This window comes from Struthio camelus, chromosome 9 (genome assembly GCF_040807025.1).
Source record: "Struthio camelus isolate bStrCam1 chromosome 9, bStrCam1.hap1, whole genome shotgun sequence".
NCBI classification, from domain to species: Eukaryota; Metazoa; Chordata; class Aves; order Struthioniformes; family Struthionidae; genus Struthio; species Struthio camelus.
The window spans coordinates 9491476-9510294 of NC_090950.1; the positions used below are offsets into that span (position 1 = coordinate 9491476).

At 37.0% G+C, this 18819-nt stretch overlaps 1 protein-coding gene across 14 annotated transcripts in view; it reads right to left on the reverse strand.

Moving 5' to 3' along the window:
* Window positions 1-18819, reverse strand: part of PIK3CB (phosphatidylinositol-4,5-bisphosphate 3-kinase catalytic subunit beta) — a 108302-nt gene that overhangs the window by 13769 nt on the left and 75714 nt on the right. For all 14 annotated transcript variants that reach the window (XM_068954576.1, XM_068954570.1, XM_068954572.1 and 11 more), the window contains 8 exons: window positions 18689-18819; window positions 13847-13900; window positions 11438-11626; window positions 6010-6131; window positions 4734-4877; window positions 3627-3726; window positions 1026-1204; window positions 223-332 (listed from right to left, as the gene is read on the reverse strand). In XM_068954576.1, the coding sequence (XP_068810677.1) occupies window positions 223-332; window positions 1026-1204; window positions 3627-3726; window positions 4734-4877; window positions 6010-6131; window positions 11438-11626; window positions 13847-13900; window positions 18689-18819 (1029 nt within the window). The remainder of the gene's footprint in view (window positions 1-222; window positions 333-1025; window positions 1205-3626; window positions 3727-4733; window positions 4878-6009; window positions 6132-11437; window positions 11627-13846; window positions 13901-18688) is intronic.

Below are 18819 nucleotides of genomic sequence, written 5' to 3' on the forward strand. Positions count from 1 at the left end.
CCTTGTCAGTCCTGAAGTTTAAAGTGCTGTTAACAATAATTATGTCATCCTGACTGATAAAATTTAGGCTTTGCAACTCAATCAGTAGAAAATGGTTAATTTGCTTATCAGTGCTAGCGTAATACATGCTTAAATTATGACAACATAGAGCAACACAGCTAAAGCGCAAGTGTGGGAACAAAGGAGGAGAAGCAAAAATGTTAAATTGTTGACATTTCTTACCATCACCATTTTTAAAGATGATCCCTACAAGATCTCCCCCAAACATCTTATTGTTGTATACTATCCACAGAGGCTTCATTTTAGAATCCATGTACTTACACTTCTCAACACTAGAAGAAAATACAACAAACATTTTAGTCAAATAAAAATAATTCAATTGAATAAGTTAAATATTGTTCAAGGCAGGATAGAAAACGTAGGCTTCCAGTCCGGAAATACTTAAATGTTATCTGTGCTTTCACTGCACTACTATACTATCAGTGCTTACCAAATAATGAACATATTTGTTATATACCAAATGAATTAGATACCATGATTGGCATACATATGTCTTATGTCTAAACTAAACACCCATATTTTCAGAGAAAATATGTAGTCTTCCTTTTATATTCTCTCACCTTTTTTTTTTTTTTAAAAGGAGTTTTATGTTTATATTTAAGTCCTGTTAAATGTTTTAATGGTTTTTGTCCTTATTGTGGTAAATAGAAGAACACAGCCTAATTCACTTTAGGCTTATATTTAAATATGATTATCTCTGAGGTCAGATAATACCGAGGTGAAGTGTAAGGTGAATTGCAAAAATCTTCAAACTTAACTGATATCTTAACCTCAAGAAGGTGAAGATTTGCTCAGACAGCTAGGAAGATTCCCAACAGACCACCTCTCACCCTAGAGAATTTATCTTGTTATCACATCTGCTGAACAGCATCATCAAAAGAAGTTAGAGCACATACACCTTCTGCTTTACTGTCTCCCTACAATATCTACAGGGAACTGTATTCATTCACTCATTCTTAACTTACTGCAGTTCTGAAAGTATAACAGAAGGATTCAGAGGAGACTGGAGGTCAGAAAGTGCTTCCCTGTAAGCATTTTGTTTCAAACACGTGTGCATTGCATCTTTTCCTTTTGCTTTGCTTTGTTTCATGGCATTCAGCTTAATTAGACTATTTAAAGTCTTCATTTTATTAAGGGCTTCCACCTGAAAGAGATATTTTATTTTTAAAAGTTATCTCACACCATATGATACACAGAATCCCATTTCAAAACAAATCTTAGAAGTTGTTAACCACAGAATTAAATAATAGCTTCTTTTAAAACAGTAACAATAGATGGCAATGGAGACTGCACTTCAAAAAAATAAAAAATAAAAAAAAGAATAACCTTTTCTAAAGCATCCACATCCCAGAAGTCCTATATTTTTAAGTAATAAAGACAAATAAAAATCCAGTAAACTTCACGTCACTTTTGAAAGTGGGACTTAATATTTTCAAAAAAGGTATGAGATACGTTAATGTATGATACATTCATGCAAGTTCCTTTTTCAAAATATAAAGCCCTTTTCGGCCACACACACGTTCAATAGAACATAACATAGGGGTCTCCCCACTCATACTGAAGTCAGATATACTGAGCGCTTCATACCTTTACAAAACCAAACATTATTCGAAGCGAGGCATGGATGCAGATATTTCACTGTACGCGCTCAGTTCTAAACGTGGCCAACTGCACGCAGTCCGATACAGCTATATGACTAACTGCAGATGCATAACTTCACATGCTTAAGTTTTGCAGAGCAGATTCTTAAACATTAGTTTATTAAAATCCTGTTGAAGTTGAGTATAAGCTTAAATACTCTAATCAATTAGGTTATTCCTAATCATAACGTACTATCTAAACAACAGTTTTACAATGTGCAATAAGGCAATTATTTATGGCAATACAGGTAGGTTTAACCCCTTTTTTCCCTTCTCCTGTTTTAGCAAGCTTTTTACTGGTATGTACCATCTAAGAAAACAAGTAAACTAGCTGCAGAGACATAAGCGTACATAACATTAACACAGCAAAGCCCCTTGGCAACACACCTACTGCGCATACAACAAACAGCACTTCTACACTGCATCTACCTCCAAAGCCAGTTGTTAGCCGATTAGAAAATACTTATTATAACCATAAACCATATTTAAAAGAGCCACAGTTAACTTGCTCAGTAATACGCATATTCTCTATCAAACAGTATCAACGTAATACTTGCAAAAATTGATTTCTATACAAGGAAGCTTCAGTCTAACTTGTAAGGTGCTGAGTCAAAACTTACCGCTTTCACAGATAGACTGAACCCTGCGAGGCAGGATGCTGGGGAAATTGTATGCAGTTTGATTATAAAACTGAGGCAGTGGAGACCTGCCAGGTCAGCCATCTGTCCAAACCAAACGCGCTCTGCTTTTCCACTATTCTAGGAGCTGTACAAACATCGCTGACAAGGGAACAAAATGGAACCTGTGCTGTACAAACAGGAACTTTTTGAAGTATTTCTACTTTGAATTTCTTCCGTGTTTGCACAGTTGGGAATTTTTTTGCCCCTTCTTTGATTCTAGTGACATTTGTTTCCTGTGAAGTGCACAAAAACTTTAGTGACCTCAGGTCTATTGCTTAAAGCATTTCATCACCTCATCGTTTTATGATTTTGACAATACTAAGAACACTTTGTAAGAGACAGTCTTCTCGGTGCTCGGGGAACTGCAGTAGTAAAGAGTACAATGGTACATTCCTGTCTCATTTGCCCCTTGAGGCATAGTTTCAATGTAGACAGCATCAACACTGTAATAAACAACAACTGTCAGACAACATCTACTGGGTTGGGTTTTTTGTGGCTTTACTTTGGCTGATATAGCAAATATATTATTTCAAAAGAGATCTTTTTTCACAGATTTTTATGGCAGAAATCCAAATTAACTGTTAAAATTACATTAGAGCCTTCAGAACAAGAGTTGTGAGCGTCTCTGCTAATGACCTGCCAATACACTTATGCAATTAAGTGTATTTAAAAGGTAAACCATTCTCCTCTTTTTTTTACTGGTACATCTATATTAGCACTAAAACGAGTATTTGGTTTACTTCAACAGCTTTATTTCCAGGGAATGCTACATTACAGCACAACTTCAGTTTGCTTGCATCACTAGTTTTTAACAAAAGCCAAAGCTGTAGGAAGTAATCCTGGAGTCATCTATATAAAGTTCACATAGAAAAGCAATAGCTTCTATTAAACAAGCTGCTCTTGCTGGAAAAAAATAAAAATAAAAAGAAGTTCTAAGGGCGCTTCTTCCGTTAATAACCCAGATAGTCTACTGCCCTGCTGAGAGTATATGCATGCTGTTGAAAGTATCTCGCATACCTGAGAACACCATAGCTCCTGATCTCTGAGGCCCAACAGAGCTGGTTGCTTTCCGTCCTAGGGAGGGCTGCTCCATTACTACATCCATTTCTTTCTCTCTTTTCTTTTTATCCCCCTCAAGAGATGTACTTTGTCAAAGTAACTGATACGCCCCATAGGAGCAATGGAATAATTATTTCAGGGGTAAACTAGAGTAAGTCAAGATCGAAAGGCGATGAGGAGTCTATACCTGTTTAGCAAGCACTTTCATGTGTGCAACACTTCCTCGGCAGTAAGCTTCAAGTATCAAACCGAACTGCACTGAAACAGCAGGTATATGAATCTCTGACCTATAAGGGAACATCACAGGAGAAAAGTTGCTCATTTACCAAGACATACCACATCATTTTACAGATTAGAATTTTACAAGCCATTAACATAGAAAAAAATATACCTAAAAACAAAACACCTCACTGACAGTTAGATTAAATCCACCATTTTATTTTATAAGAAATAACGTAAAACTTATGGACTGAATTCTCATGAGAAAGGGTTAATTTCAATGCATGCCACCTGTTTCAAGGTCTAGGATCGTTCTAGAGGCAATAGTGTAAGAGAGTGATTGGATATTTGTTTTCAGAAACCCTTTTTACTGCAGAAAGTAGTACTCATAAGCTATAGATGATGATATTGGGAGGCAGGGCTGGGTTAAACTGCGTAATCTCGAACATTCATAAGAGGAAAAAAAATTTCCCTGAGGAAGAACACTTTGAAACAAACCCACGGACATTAGAGCAAAGCTAATTATCGTCCAACACATTTGTGTATAGTACTTGCTCTTTTAATTCAGAAATATTAAAATAAACAAGTTGCATTTTGCATACAGAATCAGGCTATAGCCCATGCCACAAGGTAACTGCCATTCATGGAACTGGTCCTCAAAAAGAGGCAACTACACACTGAACTGCTTTGATTTTCTGTTAGTCTTTCAAAGCAATTTTTTCCCCTAGCTGTGAGGTATAAATATTGTATTTCTACTGCAAGCACAGCAAAAACATAAAGATTAAATATATATATCTAATTCACCAGTTAGGTAGGGCTGAAGACAGTTTGGAACGCTTCCCTCAGACAATGGATGAGAAAATACAGCAGTATATTTTTAACTATAAGGTTGCTTTGATCTATAAATGCCACAGGTAAAGAAACACAAGGCAGAGGACTACAGTTGTTTCTTATGGGCAAAACAGCTCATTCACAAAAATCCTCAAGAAAGCATATTTGAAAGAAACCTCTTGATCTGCCTACTACAACTCCAAGGCATGACAGGTTTAGAAAGACGGAAGGGAGATAGTCTTACCTTAGATGCCAAAACAACATCTGCCCTATTCTCCTATTAGCAAGCGCTCTCTCTAGTAGAAATCTGGAGAGAGCGCAATCAAGAAAAGGTTCATATTTCAGGACTTGCACAAGTTGAAGAAGATACTGAGAGAGCTCTTCATCACTAGAACGAGGCACAGAAAACCAGTTATTAACAGATGATTTAGATCAACAACATTCTAGAAATCCACAGGCATATGACAAATCCAACTATAACAGACCTAGTTTCAATAGCAAAAGTGTCCCAATCTTTCAGGCACATGGAAAAGAAAAATAATGCACAGTTGAGGGCAAAATTGCCAGGCAGACTGATTAATCAGTCAGTCACACCTCTGGCAGAGCCTTACGGCCATCAAACCTAAAAGGAAAGGATCCTGAAAAGATCACCTTTAGGTTGCAGTTTTTACCAGCTGCCTTCAGTGAACTTTTTAAAGAATTTGGAAATTGATTTTCTGATACTCAGTTGAACATAATTTTGCTTCAGAGACAGAACTAAGAATACTAATTCCAGATGTAACAATTCAACGTTATTAGGCTAGCCCAACAGCTAAATTACTTGTTTACTCTTGAAAGAAGTCAAAATATTTTTTTTTCCAAAAAATCTAGCCTTGACCATTAAAAAATTAATCATTAAAATATTCACCGTAGAGAACATAGAATTCAAGGACAGGAAGTAAGCAGCAATGCTGCAAATGATAAGGTTAAACAAATCTTGCCCCAAGTTGTAATGAACAGAAAAATTATATATGATAAAGGAAGAACTCCAGATAGCAAAGGCTACCCTGAAGAACAAACAACTCCGCAGTTCTCTCCTTTTTTTTCTTCTTTAAATCATAAGTTGCAGCTTACACTTCTATTAAACAAAGCAGATAATACCTGAGAGTGAGAGAGAGGTGGTTGGATGGCAGTTCTTACAGTATTTGACTCTTGTAACGTTTTGTCTCTAAAGTTCACACACTGTCTTGCTTTCCCTTTGTCCAAGACAGACAAGAACACGTATCCCCTCTCCGGGAAACCGTACCCTGGCTGTGCGCGCTGAGCAGGATGCAACAGCCGAATAAGGAGGTTTGATTTGGCTGCCATTTTGCCTATCTAGAAAGGATGCTTTACTCGGGCACCTGCACGGGGCAGGCAGCCTGTTGAAATCTTTCTTCTTTGGGTCCTTTTTTTTTTTTTTTTTTCCCCTCCTGTTGACAAACAGAATTAAGTTTTCCCCCTAATAATTCTTGAATGCTGAGCTAATACAACATACTCACCTCATTTGCTTTAAGCAGCCCACTGCGTATTCTCTCACATACTGGTCTGGGTAATTGAAATCCAGCAACTCTAATGCTTCTCTAGGCAGCAGCTTGGGCCATATCTGAAGAAGAGCCTGAAGCTGGTTAAAAAAAATAACTAACTATTAGGCTACACATAAAGTAACTATTTAAGAAAACAGAAAGCACAACTGCCTTTGGATAAAATATTCATATTAACAGAAGGAGATTATGGACTGACACGACGACTACAAAAAAGAGAAAAATAATTCTGGGAAAACAGTCCCATTTCCGATCAAGTTTCTTGCCCTTTAAAATTATTCAGATTATTTTTTGGCAACGGGTCTTCTTTACATTTAGTTAGAAAAATCTGTTTCTTCATACATAGACATGATGCATAGTAAACAAAAGTTAGGTAACCTCAGACGTGAATGTTTTATAAACGGTTTCAATAAAATTTAAGGAATATTTTGTTAAAACTTTCATAAATACATAAATATTTTGGTAATGTCAAAAGGTTTTCATAAAAACATTTTTAAAAGGTTTTTGTTTAGCAAAATCTTTACCAAAAATTCGTAGCCACCTTAACCGGTATAGCCTTTTCCCACGTGCACTCTGAATAGTTACAGGGTTAAATTACAGAAAGGATGATTCAAGTTAGATACGAAAAAAATTCCTAACATTCAAGATAGTGACGCGCTGGAAAAAATTACAACACTAATATATTTGTTTCAGACTACTAAGAATAAAAATATGTAGAAGTCTCACAAGAAATTTTTTTTTTTTTTTTACTAAGTTATTTATGAAGCTACCCACTGAGGAGATATATATACACATTTTTATGTGTGTGCACGCGTGCATATGTATACATACACATATAAACATATATGCATATTTAACAATATGCATATAGTCTCATGACTGAAAGCGGTACACTAATAGTGGAACTAAAGAAGCCTAAACACGTAAATGTAGTAGCAACAGCATAAGATGTTTCTTCTCTTTAGCAACTATAGTCATAACTCAAGCCAAAAATCTCCTTTCCTACAAATTCAATAACACAGGTATTTCAAAGTTCAATGACAAATTATAAAATCTGAATGATTAACATGACCTTTTTGTTTTCTCCCAAGTTAGTAGCCCTTTTACACCCACAGTGAAAAATCTCCATTTTCTGCTATATATCACAGTAAAATTAACACTTCCAGTTCAAGTAGGAGAACCATGTATGAGTTCATAACATTAATCTACATTTAATAAGCAGGTTCAGAACATCACTTAAACACCAAAGGGACCAAATTCTGAACTGGTTAATCTGTGCAGTTTTATGAACTTCAGAAGACAAGATAAAGAAACAAATCAATCAAAACACAAATCCAGGGGCCATGCTACACTTCCAGAAAGGGAGAAAAGAATCAGTGCAACTGCTTTCATGCGCAAATACTTGTTGTAGCAACACAGGCAAGATTCATAGGGATGTAAAATAAAATACATAGGTGTCCTCTTCCATAAAAACACGTACTCAAAATCTGTTCAGTCCGTAGCCTGGTAGGATCAGTGACACCAGTCCTTATGTCAAGGAGCACTACAGCCATCAGCACTTCAGTATCAGGGATACTAGCACTACAAATCTAAAACCAAAACACTCCTGATAGTCAATACCATAAACCAGATGCTGAAAATTGAAACAGCAACTATGCCTGTCAGAAACTTCAGGAGGAGTGCATCTGGACTCCCAGACAACCTACGTGGAAAAAAAGGCGCAGAAAAAAAAAAATACGGAAACATTCTGTTAACGATGGATGAATAAAATTAACCGAGAACTGATACAATCTGAAAAGATGAGTTGAAGTGGCATTACATGCCCCAGATTAAGTGATGAATTTTGAAAGTCACAGTCTACAGCACAAACGTTCATCGGGAAGCATATCCGAAGGCACAAACCTCATCTGGACTGCACCAGCACTCAACTGTTAAAATTATTTCAGAGGTTATTAAAATGAGAAAACGTTAAGCGATATGACCTTAGAGGAAGCAAGACCTCAACGGCCTGTGAAACTGCCAAGAAAATTCCCCAAATCCAGAGCGCTCTGTTTACATTCTTGCCTGGGACCGCTCCGAGGAGGGAAGCGCAGCCCCACCAGCCTCACGTCCCCGCTGGGCCGCCAGCGGCTCGGGCGCGCAGGGCAAAGGATATCAGCTACGCTCGCTTAGTCATTTGGACTGAAGAAACACGCAGCATAACATGCCCTCAGCTCCTCAGACCTCCCAAATGCATCTAGTTTATAAAGAAATTCTACATTTCAAAATACCTGCTAATACGCGTTTCAAGTTTTTAAAAGTTATCTGCCATATCAGACGTGTTAAAAATCCTACACGCGTGAATTACTGCCTCATTCTCCTCGCACGGTTTGCGGCTCCGATAAATTCAATCCTCGGCCGCGAGCCAGAGATTTAAAGAAAGCTGAAGTCTGATTTACCTTTACATATCAGTTTATTTTTTTGCCAAAAAAACCCTCAAAACACAACCAAAAGCCATGATTTCTTCCCCAACAAGACAAGTTTACTATAAGATAGAATACAATGCAGCTAAGCATAGGTTAGAATTTTTATTCCCATTACTTCAAACATTTCAAAAGTCAGCTCTCTGATCAGCTGTCCTTCCTCCAGATCTACTTAATGACTAATGACGGCGCCACTTCACCAGAAGTGGATTTTTTTTTTTTTTTTTTTTTAAATAAAGGTCTAGTTAGTGCACTGTTTAGTTACTGCACTGGTTTAGTTTAGTGCACTGCTTGCGCACTCTGCCAACAGGTTCTGCCATCCTACCACCGGGATGAGCGAAAAGAATAAGGGCAAACACAATGGGAATTCATCCAGTGCAACTTTTCCATTATAACATTGCAATACAATACGAGATTGCATGAAATATATGTGGTAAATAATACAAGAAGGCTGCTTTGATCCATTGCACATAGCTTTATGGACCACTGAACTAACAGATTAAAGACATTCTACCATCAATTTCCATTTCTTTTTTTAAAAAGAATATTACATTGGAGCTGTAATCATAGAAATAGAAATGTAGTTAATTTTCCTCATTTTTCTCGACAACAGCTGTTTTTAAAACTTTTTGCCCTAAGTATCAGACTTTCACTAATATGCTTGTTGTGAACAATAGGCATTACCAGAACTTCCAGTACTAAGGCATGTATGTTGTTGTTGTAGCACAAGTATTACAACATATAGCTAGTACTCTATATATTTAACATTAACAAGGGATAAAGTACAAGTCCCACTGATTCTGGAATCCATAAAAATTGCTGTCTTCCTGCACCAGAAAGAATAAGTTTGTGGAAGTACTTAAATGTCTAAGTGCTCCAGGAGCATCTGGAACGTTTCAAAATTCGGATTACTATTACTGCTGCCATAAATTGTATTCAAACACACACACTACTGTCTTTACATAAGCAAACAGAAATACAACTTTACTTTCAGAGAGTACACAGTAATAAGCAAGATGGCTATCTATTTTCAGCCATTAATTTAAATAAAATCCTTTATGCCATTTTATCTATTTCTATATTCCCAAATTTAAAACATCTTTTGAGCTATAAACTAATATCTATACTTCAATCACTTTTCAAATCCTTATTACTAAAGGCCATACTTCAAAGCCCCCAGTAAGTGATCCAAACACCTTTTACATTTTTTCCAAGAGTAGACAAACACCTGCTTATGTTTTTACAACTCATATGTCTAGATAACTTTTAATAATAAATCCAGAAGCACATATCGGAATTAATAAAGAACAAGAGAATTCTTGCAAGTGAATTCACGCGAGTGAGTGAGGAACATGTGGGTGCTGCGTTTCGAGACAGTAGGGCTCAATGCACAGACACTGAGCTAGGATGAAAATCTCCTTATTTTCTATGTTCACAGAGTATATATTTCTAACTGGTGGGAAGGATGTAGCAGAAAATAGCCTCTATCCTGGAGGCATACTACGAGTCTGTCTGACTGGATAATCACAAAGATCACCTGATGAATAGATGGAAGTCAGTTTTCATGGAGCGGTTTCCTTTTCTTCAAAAAATGGTTAGCTTGTAAGAGGCAAAGGTCAGAATACTAATCTAGAATATAGATTTATATTATGAATCTTAGACTTTCACAGTCTTTTTAGCTCAAACTTTAAAACACAGCTTTCCTTTCACATAATCAGCGCAAGTTATAAAATGCCCAAATTACTTTCACAAGAGAAAACAAGTATTATCTCAGTGTAACAATCTGCATGAACTTGTGTGTCATTCAAACGTGCAGTTGTGTCAGAGTAAGCAGATGACCTACAATGCCTGGATTCACCACTACAGTCAGTACCGTTTTGTCAACAGCATCCAGATTTTTAAAGTTTTGCTCAACCTGCTGTGTACACAATTGGACTAAAAAGCTCCAATACAAACATAGGAATCTTACTTTGCTGCTTTTAAGTCAGTCTATTGAGGAGGAGCAGTCTCACAAACTTCATATAATTTTTCATGTTTCAAGTTTCCACCTATTCCACCAAAAAGATTACAAGATCTGGATTCTGTTTGGGTCAATGCGGAAAAAAAGCAGACGCATCAACTTCTGTGCAGTAGAACGAAATAAACTTGCATGGCTATGTAGCAAACCCAAGACAGCTTCACTGAAAATGTAATCTTGTATCACTATTAACACAAATTTTTAAGTCCTTAATTACTTAAACTGATCCTTCAAAGGGAACCTACTTGGTCAGACTGCCTTCCTGAGGAGAATAAGGTATTTTGTCCCATTAGTGTGCATTGTACCTTTTTGAAAAATCATGTGTCTGCTTCAATGAGGTTTAATGAAGCAGTTCAAGACTGAGATTTTCATGGCCTTTGAGCAGTTGAACATTTTGAATAAAAAGCTTCATTTCAGATCCTGATCAGATCTTAAATTTGTTGCATTTAAGATCAAAGCTGAGCATAAGATTAAGTTTTGGTAAGGTCAAAGCCTATTTCACAGCCTGGACAGAGTACCCCCATCTGGGGAGAGGAATTTACCAAAACAGTGTGACAGTCTTACGACCTTGCTGTAGCCCGAGACTGGTACTTCCTGTCTGTCCAATTCAGTGGGTATTCAAATTAGCCTGTAGAAGCAATTTGCATGCTTTTCTCATCATTCAGGGGATCTCTGAAATGTATTTTGGGCTTTTTTTTAAGTAAGCTCTTGCTTATGTGTCCAAACCAGAGAAGTAGTACACAGTTTTATAAACTAAAGGTCATTGCACCATTTCAAAATTTCTATGCTTTAGTGGGGGAAAAAAAAATACACAAAACAAAACAGATACCTGTCATCCCCCTCAATTTACTCGTGACTTAGACTAGTGATTTGACTGCAGCATTTCTCTCTGTATCATTTCCCTTACCTGAGCAACGTCTTCAAGTTTGTTCCACTTCAAAGAAAGCAGCAGTTTTGGCAATGATTGTGGAAAATTTTCGCGACAGTCATATCGCAAAGTCCAAATAAGATCCATTTCATTTTCACAGAGCTGAGATAAGGGATCTCTTTCCATTATATCTTTTAGCACAACATAAAACTTCTTACCACCTCGACCCTAGAAAATGAGAAATGTGTAATGTTTTGATACACTTGGTAAAATTCTAATATTTTTCCTCAAATGCTAGAAATACCAGGAAAAACATCAGATAAAACTCATGAACACAGGGGAACACCTATTATGCCCTTCTGTCATATCTTAGATTTCTGAAGCTAGTTCTAACAAATGCAACTAGAACAGTCAGATTCAAAATTCAGCGTACAGAAGTTTCTGAAAAAGTAACTAAACTGTAGAGTTCGTGACACTAGATGGCAATATTTCTGTTTTCCAGCTCTAACATGGAGAAGTCTTATTTAGGATGCATATACTTTACTTTCTCCTTTTGGTTTTCAAATGAGCAAATTTTATAGATATATATACATACATATATATACATATATATATATATATATATATATATATTTTTTTTTTTAAAGATAAATGCCCAAAGATACTTTTCAAGCAATAACCAAACGGAAGTATATTTGCTAAGTGTACAAACACATTTTTTTGTCTTCTAATCCAGACTTGTCTTTTCCAGACATTGTTTGGGTCCATTTTGCCTCTGAAACATTAACAGTAGCACTGATTCTATAACTCAGATTACATGAATGAATTTTCATTTCAAGAATCACGCTGGCTTAGTTGCTACCCGCTGCCCCCAGCCAGGGATAGCATCAACATTAGAACTCCATAAAGCAATGAAACATAACAGAAACTGCTGCTTTTGGATAATGATTTAGTAGTTGCACCAAATCAATTTAGTTTCGATGCATATTTTGGAAAAGACATGGCAATCTTTAAACACTGAAGCCACTTTTATCTTCACAGAGCCCAAGGAATTTCTAAACAATTTTTAAGAGGTAGACCAAAGAGCTTTGTTTTGGGGGGGGCGAGGAGGTGAAACCACACACACAAAGGAAAGTTCAGGGGAAATGGTAGCGCAAGTCAGTTACGACTGACAGCAGCAACACACAGCTCATTAAAATGACATACTGCACAGGTTTCCCAGCTGACACCTGGCAACACTGCTGCACGCACAACTTAGCTTTAGCTCCTTCCAGGACGGACGAGTGCCTGAGCCGTGCACTGGGCTGAAATCTTTTAAGTAAAAATTTGCATGTAAAAAGTTATTCAAGACAGACGAGACTTAAAACAGCTAGTTGAACTGAAATGGTCGTTTAGTAAACTAAGTACATGCCCTATATCAAAATAAACAAACTAATAAAGTCAGGAAAATAATGCGATCCCTGTGTCCAAAAGTGGCAAGCTTTCAAAGCAGAAGTCACAATACCGAGCTGACATTCTGCTATGTAAGAATTCCAATTATTTATATACTCAATCGTTCATAACAAAAGTAGAAGTCAGTCTTCCCTCTTCCTGAGCACTTTAAGCACTCAGTATTGTGACTGATGTATTTTTCAAGAAACTGCTTTATTCTTATATATAATGCAGTTATTACTGTTGATTCGGCTGCGCTTTCACCATCTTAACCCACATTCGCAATCTCCTGTATATTTTTACATATTTTTATATGAAGAAAACAACTTCAGATGTTGTAGATCATTTCAAAATTTGTCTTCAAGTTAGAACCGCCCATTTCCTCAAGAGGATCATATAATCATCACATTTAAGAAACTTCTTGTTAGAGACTAAGGACCATTTTTGAAAGCGCTTACTTGGGAACATCTGACAATCAAGCAAATCACTGTAAAATTGATAAAATTGAGCACTGTCCCTGCAAATATTTCATGCAACCTGGGAATGCTTTCCTGTTCCAGCACTAATGGAAATCCTAGCTGTGGCCCAAATCTATACCGTGACAACGTCTCTCTCTTCCTGTGACATACAGAAGTAAACTCGCACACGCAGACCGCATGGCAGCCCTGGTACACTCTGGCCAAACGTCCAGGCACACCATCCCATCCACTGTAAGTGCATGTGCAGCCAATAGCATCAAGATTCGCGTGCAGGTAACGCAGAGTATGTAAAACAATTGTGCTTTCTGCAAGGAAACAGCCACAGGTGTCTGTTTGGAAGCGCAAAATACAATGCAGAAATGGATATATAACTAAATTTTAAGGTGGTCCCCTAAAGCGGGTTAAAGGAACTCAAGCTAATAGAATTTCAGTCACGCAAGTAGTACACTTATTTCTTCTTAAATTGATGCAGAAGATTAAAAAAGAAAAAAGAAAAAGGGAACTAATGCTGAAGATACTGCTTTCAGCAGCTGCTTACCGCCATTGCAGCATTGTCACTGTTTCTTGCAATCTCAGCTGCCTTTTCAAGTATCTGCAAAAAGATGTTTTTAAATACATTAGATTTAAATTCAAGCCTGACTACACTGAAGGCATAAATGTTATAGAAATGAGGCAGTTGAGGAATTTTTGCTATCTTTTAGAGAATTACTATTAGATTGGGTATACAATGGTATAACATGGGCTTCTGTGCTGCGTTACACAGAACTGTTAAACAGAATCTGATATTCACAAATAAGCATTACAGAAGAGCTATCCACTCAAGCAATCTGAGCACCGGAGCAATACACTGCAGCCCTTGACCTAAAACAAGGGATGGAGGTGAAGAGAAGGAAGAAGGGTCTCCATCTCCAGCATATAAACTCCACACGGTTTTGTTTCTGCAGCTTATGAACACTTAGCTATCTTTTTTTTTTTTTTTTTAGTTAAAATCATCCTCTGCAAGATTTACAGAACAACTTTCTTTCAATCTTTTTTAATGACTTAACTTTTTAAAGATTTTCTTTTAATGCTTTTCATTTTTATCCTTTTTATTTCTTCCCTGCCAAGAGAAAAAGACCTCCCCAAAAAAAAAATAAAAAGCAAAACCAAAGACACTCCCAGTTAGTCTTCTCTTTCATTCCCTTGGAGGAGGCTTTCTGCTTTTTCCAAGTATCCCTTTGAAGGCAGTTACCCAGCTAAGTCTGAAGTCCATTTCAGCCAACTTTATTTCCTTCACTCAGGAAACAACATTCATGTAGATATTGGGATTCTCAAGGTAAAGAAAATATAGCCTTCAACCACATTCAGTTCCCTGAATTCCTCAGTGACATCCCTAGCTAGTTCTTGTATTTATCAAAATCCCCTCCCCTGGAAACAAACAGGTAATTCGCAGAACTCCTTCTCTATCCTCCCTGCTTATTTATCAACCAGCTGATCTGAAATTATGTTCTATGACCATGACTTCTAAAAAAGACTCACTCAAATCAGGTTGAAAATATGACTTCTTACTGGCTCTGGGGAAACTTCATAAAGAAATACATCAGGTGTCATATTCAGAAATACCAGAACTCCAGCTTTATTAATAGGACTTCCTCTCAAATTTATCTCTGGGAAAGGCTCATCTCATATAACGACAGTTTCTGTAACGTACACGCTGCACCTCTGTCTCTAACGCTACTCTGAAGACTTTATGCAAATCCTCTGACTCGTCACAGTACACTAATCCTTTCTCTTCTTTCTCAAAATGACTTTGACCCAAACAGCTTTTTTCCTCCCTAAGTTTTCCCTTGCTATTTCTTTTCAGTCACCTGCTTCATTAACCTTCAGCACCATCTCACCACCAGTACTTCCATTTTATACTTTCAACTTCACGTTTCAGCCACAACTCCCATCATACATGCCTATATCCTGCATCAGTAGCTCATGTTCCTCTGTGTGCCTCTAAATACAAACCTTTCAATTCCCTCTCACTACATCCCGCTGTCTAGCCAGCACAGTCCTTTTTCTAACCTATAGACCTTCCAAGGTCAGGAATATCAGTCTTCATGATTACTTCCATTTTCTTCTTCTTTATTTGTGGGTCAACTACTCTTCCCTGCTGCCCCATATTCTGTTTCTGATTGCATCTCTTTCTTATTTTCCAGCACTGCAAATCAATTCCTCAATTCTCAATTATCTTTTGTTTGTTCATCTCTACCGCTGCTGTTCTCAAGAGCATTGCTTCCATGAGTCTCGTTTGCTATCTACAGATCCACGCTTCCAGCCCTCTTCAGTATGAGGCCACAAAACTTGTTCCTCTCTCACACCATGCTCTCAGATCCCCTGAAAGATCTCAGTTAGAGAAGTTACTACACACAATGTCTACAAACTTCTCTGGTATAACAGCACAAATGATCAGCTCCCAGCGAGAACTCATTTAACATTAACTTTAATGTTCTACCATCAAACTCACAGCACCAGTTAAAATACAGTCACCCGCAGGGAAAAGGACTGCCCCCCTTTTTTTTTTTTAAAACAGCAAAGCAATACTTCCCCAAAATCTCAGTATTGAGTTTGCTGGGATCCTCTTGCTCCTTTTTTTGGCGTTTGAAGATTTTAGTTAAATTTAGCAGTTCATGCAGTAAATTATAACGGCTAGCTGAGTATAGACGTAAATACAGTTCTTCCAACTCTACTCCTGTATCCTACTGCAAGCAAGAGAGGTGTTAAAATGGCACATCGCCTAAGCTAATCAGACCAGCTGAACTGACCAGCTAGACATATCCACAGTCGTCAGGTGTTGCTGCTCTGAAGAAGAATTTATAAAATAAAATACCAATCAAAAAAAGTCTAAGTAACTACAGCATTTCTTCTTCCTCAGAGGTCTGTCACTCCCATCACCCAGGGATACATCACCAGCCACAGATGCAGCAACACGCTCACTTCATCTTTACTCAAGCAGTGTGAGAAACGGACTACTACAAAAATTAGAGCCTAAATACTGAGCAGTTTAAATCCTTAAAAGGTACTAACCTGTTTTATTTTTTCCTTCATATGAAATTCATATATTGCATAACATCTACTACTTTGCTACCAAGCCTGTTTACATACTGGGTGTGAAAAGAGGCACAAACAAAACCACAACGTCCTCATACCGAGTTTGATACTTGCCTCCTTGTGCTTTTTAGAGTCACTCTGTTTGCAAATAAACTGTGGAAGTTTCTGCAAGTCCAACTTTGTTCAATTGAACAACAAGCCCCCTGTTGGTCTGCCAGCAGCACTGATCATTAATCAGCCCAATATACGGCCCCCACATTAGGTAACAGTCGTCTTATCAGGTGTCACAGAATTTTTACTAAGCCAGCCTCAAACATCTGAACACTGCAAGTAGATTGATGCTATGATCTAAAAATTCACCTATTTACACAATATGTTTTTTAAAATACAGACTGGGCATCTGATTCTTTATTGTCTCGGCAGAAACAACTAAAAGCTCTTAAAGTTACGACCAGCCATACACGAAACAAGGTCTCGTCTAAACAAACCCCAAAACCAGATTCTTAGCTGATATAAACCAAGTGGCTGCAACATTACTCTTTCTTTCTGATTCAACAGGACCTTCATCAAGACAATCTTTCTGACAATCTTATTTTCTTCTCCAAGGGAGAAATTTCAGCTTACCCCCAGAAATGGAACGAATTATCAAGTCAAAACATCTTTATGCTCTGAATTTTCCCAGTGAAATTGCAAAACATTTTCTTAACTCTAGGGAGTTTTAAGTAGCAAAAGTTACTGGAAAAAATTAAGTACTGCTTTAAAAGTACATTTTTTTTAAAGCATTTCCTCTAAGATGAACGCTTTTAATGAATGGTTCATTGCCAGCTCTGGAATTATTTTATAAAAATGCACTGGGATTTCCCTCATCTGATAAACAGCACTTCAGAAATCCTGCCTAAGAAGGGGGCAAAGTCACCCAGTAAACAATGGCAACAACCAAAAGAAAGCTAAGAGGCATGGGGAAGAAGATCATACAGACATCGCTTTAATGTCAATACATAACTTAGTAATATCTCTCGTCTGTATCAAAACACTCACCCTCAACATTTCAGCATACTAAAAACTTAGTATCTCAGGTACAGTTAAAAGGAGCAACAGAACCAGAAAAAGTGTGATTAGTTAAGATACACTTTCACGTTACACTTGCATATTTAGGAGAAAAGCAGCTTTTATTTTTCTTTAGAACTTAAATATGTGCAAAGTAATGAGCAAAAGCCTCAAAACATTACCAATAAACCAATAATACAATTAACTGAAATATGTCTAGTATGAAGATTAAATTAGTTAACCAGATCAAGAAGGTAATTCATTGATACTGTTTTAGCTCTGGAGATATTTCTAATGCTGTTTTGCTACAAGAACACGTGCAGGTACTACACTAACAGGAGAAACAGTCCCTCCCACGCCAAAACCCCACTATCTTAATGATAGGATTTTGATCTCATTTTGATGAATTATCCCTTAAAAACTCCTCCTTGATCAAAATGACAAAGCTTCTAAATTTGAATGTTGATTCCCCTACCAAAGGTGCAAATTACCTATGAGAAAACGGTATTTGCTCTAAGCAGTTACTAGCTTTCCTACAAACAGAATTTAGATTAATTTTTGTATGAGTTAAATCTTGTTTTTGACATATCAATAACTGGCTGCCTTAACACTCATTTTATTACTTGTTTCCTGGGTTTTCCTTTATTTGTCAATTTGTGAATAAACCTGCTAATTAGCATTTATACTACGACACTTTATCATGTATTCTGAATATACACTTTTTCTCTAGACAGATGTTTTTATTTGTATCTGTAGCAGCATGCAGGGCAACTTAGGGTGATTTAATTCAAAAGCAGACTTTGAGAACTCCATTTTTGCACAGCATTAAGAGTCTATTTATCCTGAAAACGGTTTTAGCTCACACAAGAAAGTAGTGGTCTAAAGACTGACTAAAATACATTTGTACAAAGAAATATCAGATCCATATATATCACAGGCGAGCACAGTTTGAAGATTTCCAAACCTGCAGCTAAATTTATTTTTTTGTAAGATCACCGATATTGAAAATTGATTATACTTCTGACCTTCAAGAGACTATGCACAGAATTTTTAAAATAGATACATCTTTAAAACATTATCTGAAGAGCCTGAAGTCAGCAGACTGACAATGTTACGTAGGCCAAGTTTAAACAACTGCAGTATGTTAACTAGAAAGCATGAAGTGGGGAATTCAGGGGAAAAGGCAGAATGAAGAAAGAAAGAATGAACAGCTATTTACATACAAGCATACATGACTGCTCTTTATGTAATACCTTACCTTATCGAAGGGAGGGTAACTAATAGGTTGTTTTGAATATTCTTGAAATCTAATCTGCAAAGCTGTTGCATTTTCAGTGTAAGGGTTAGTCTGGACTGTTCCCATTGGATTTAACATTTCTTCAAGTTCAT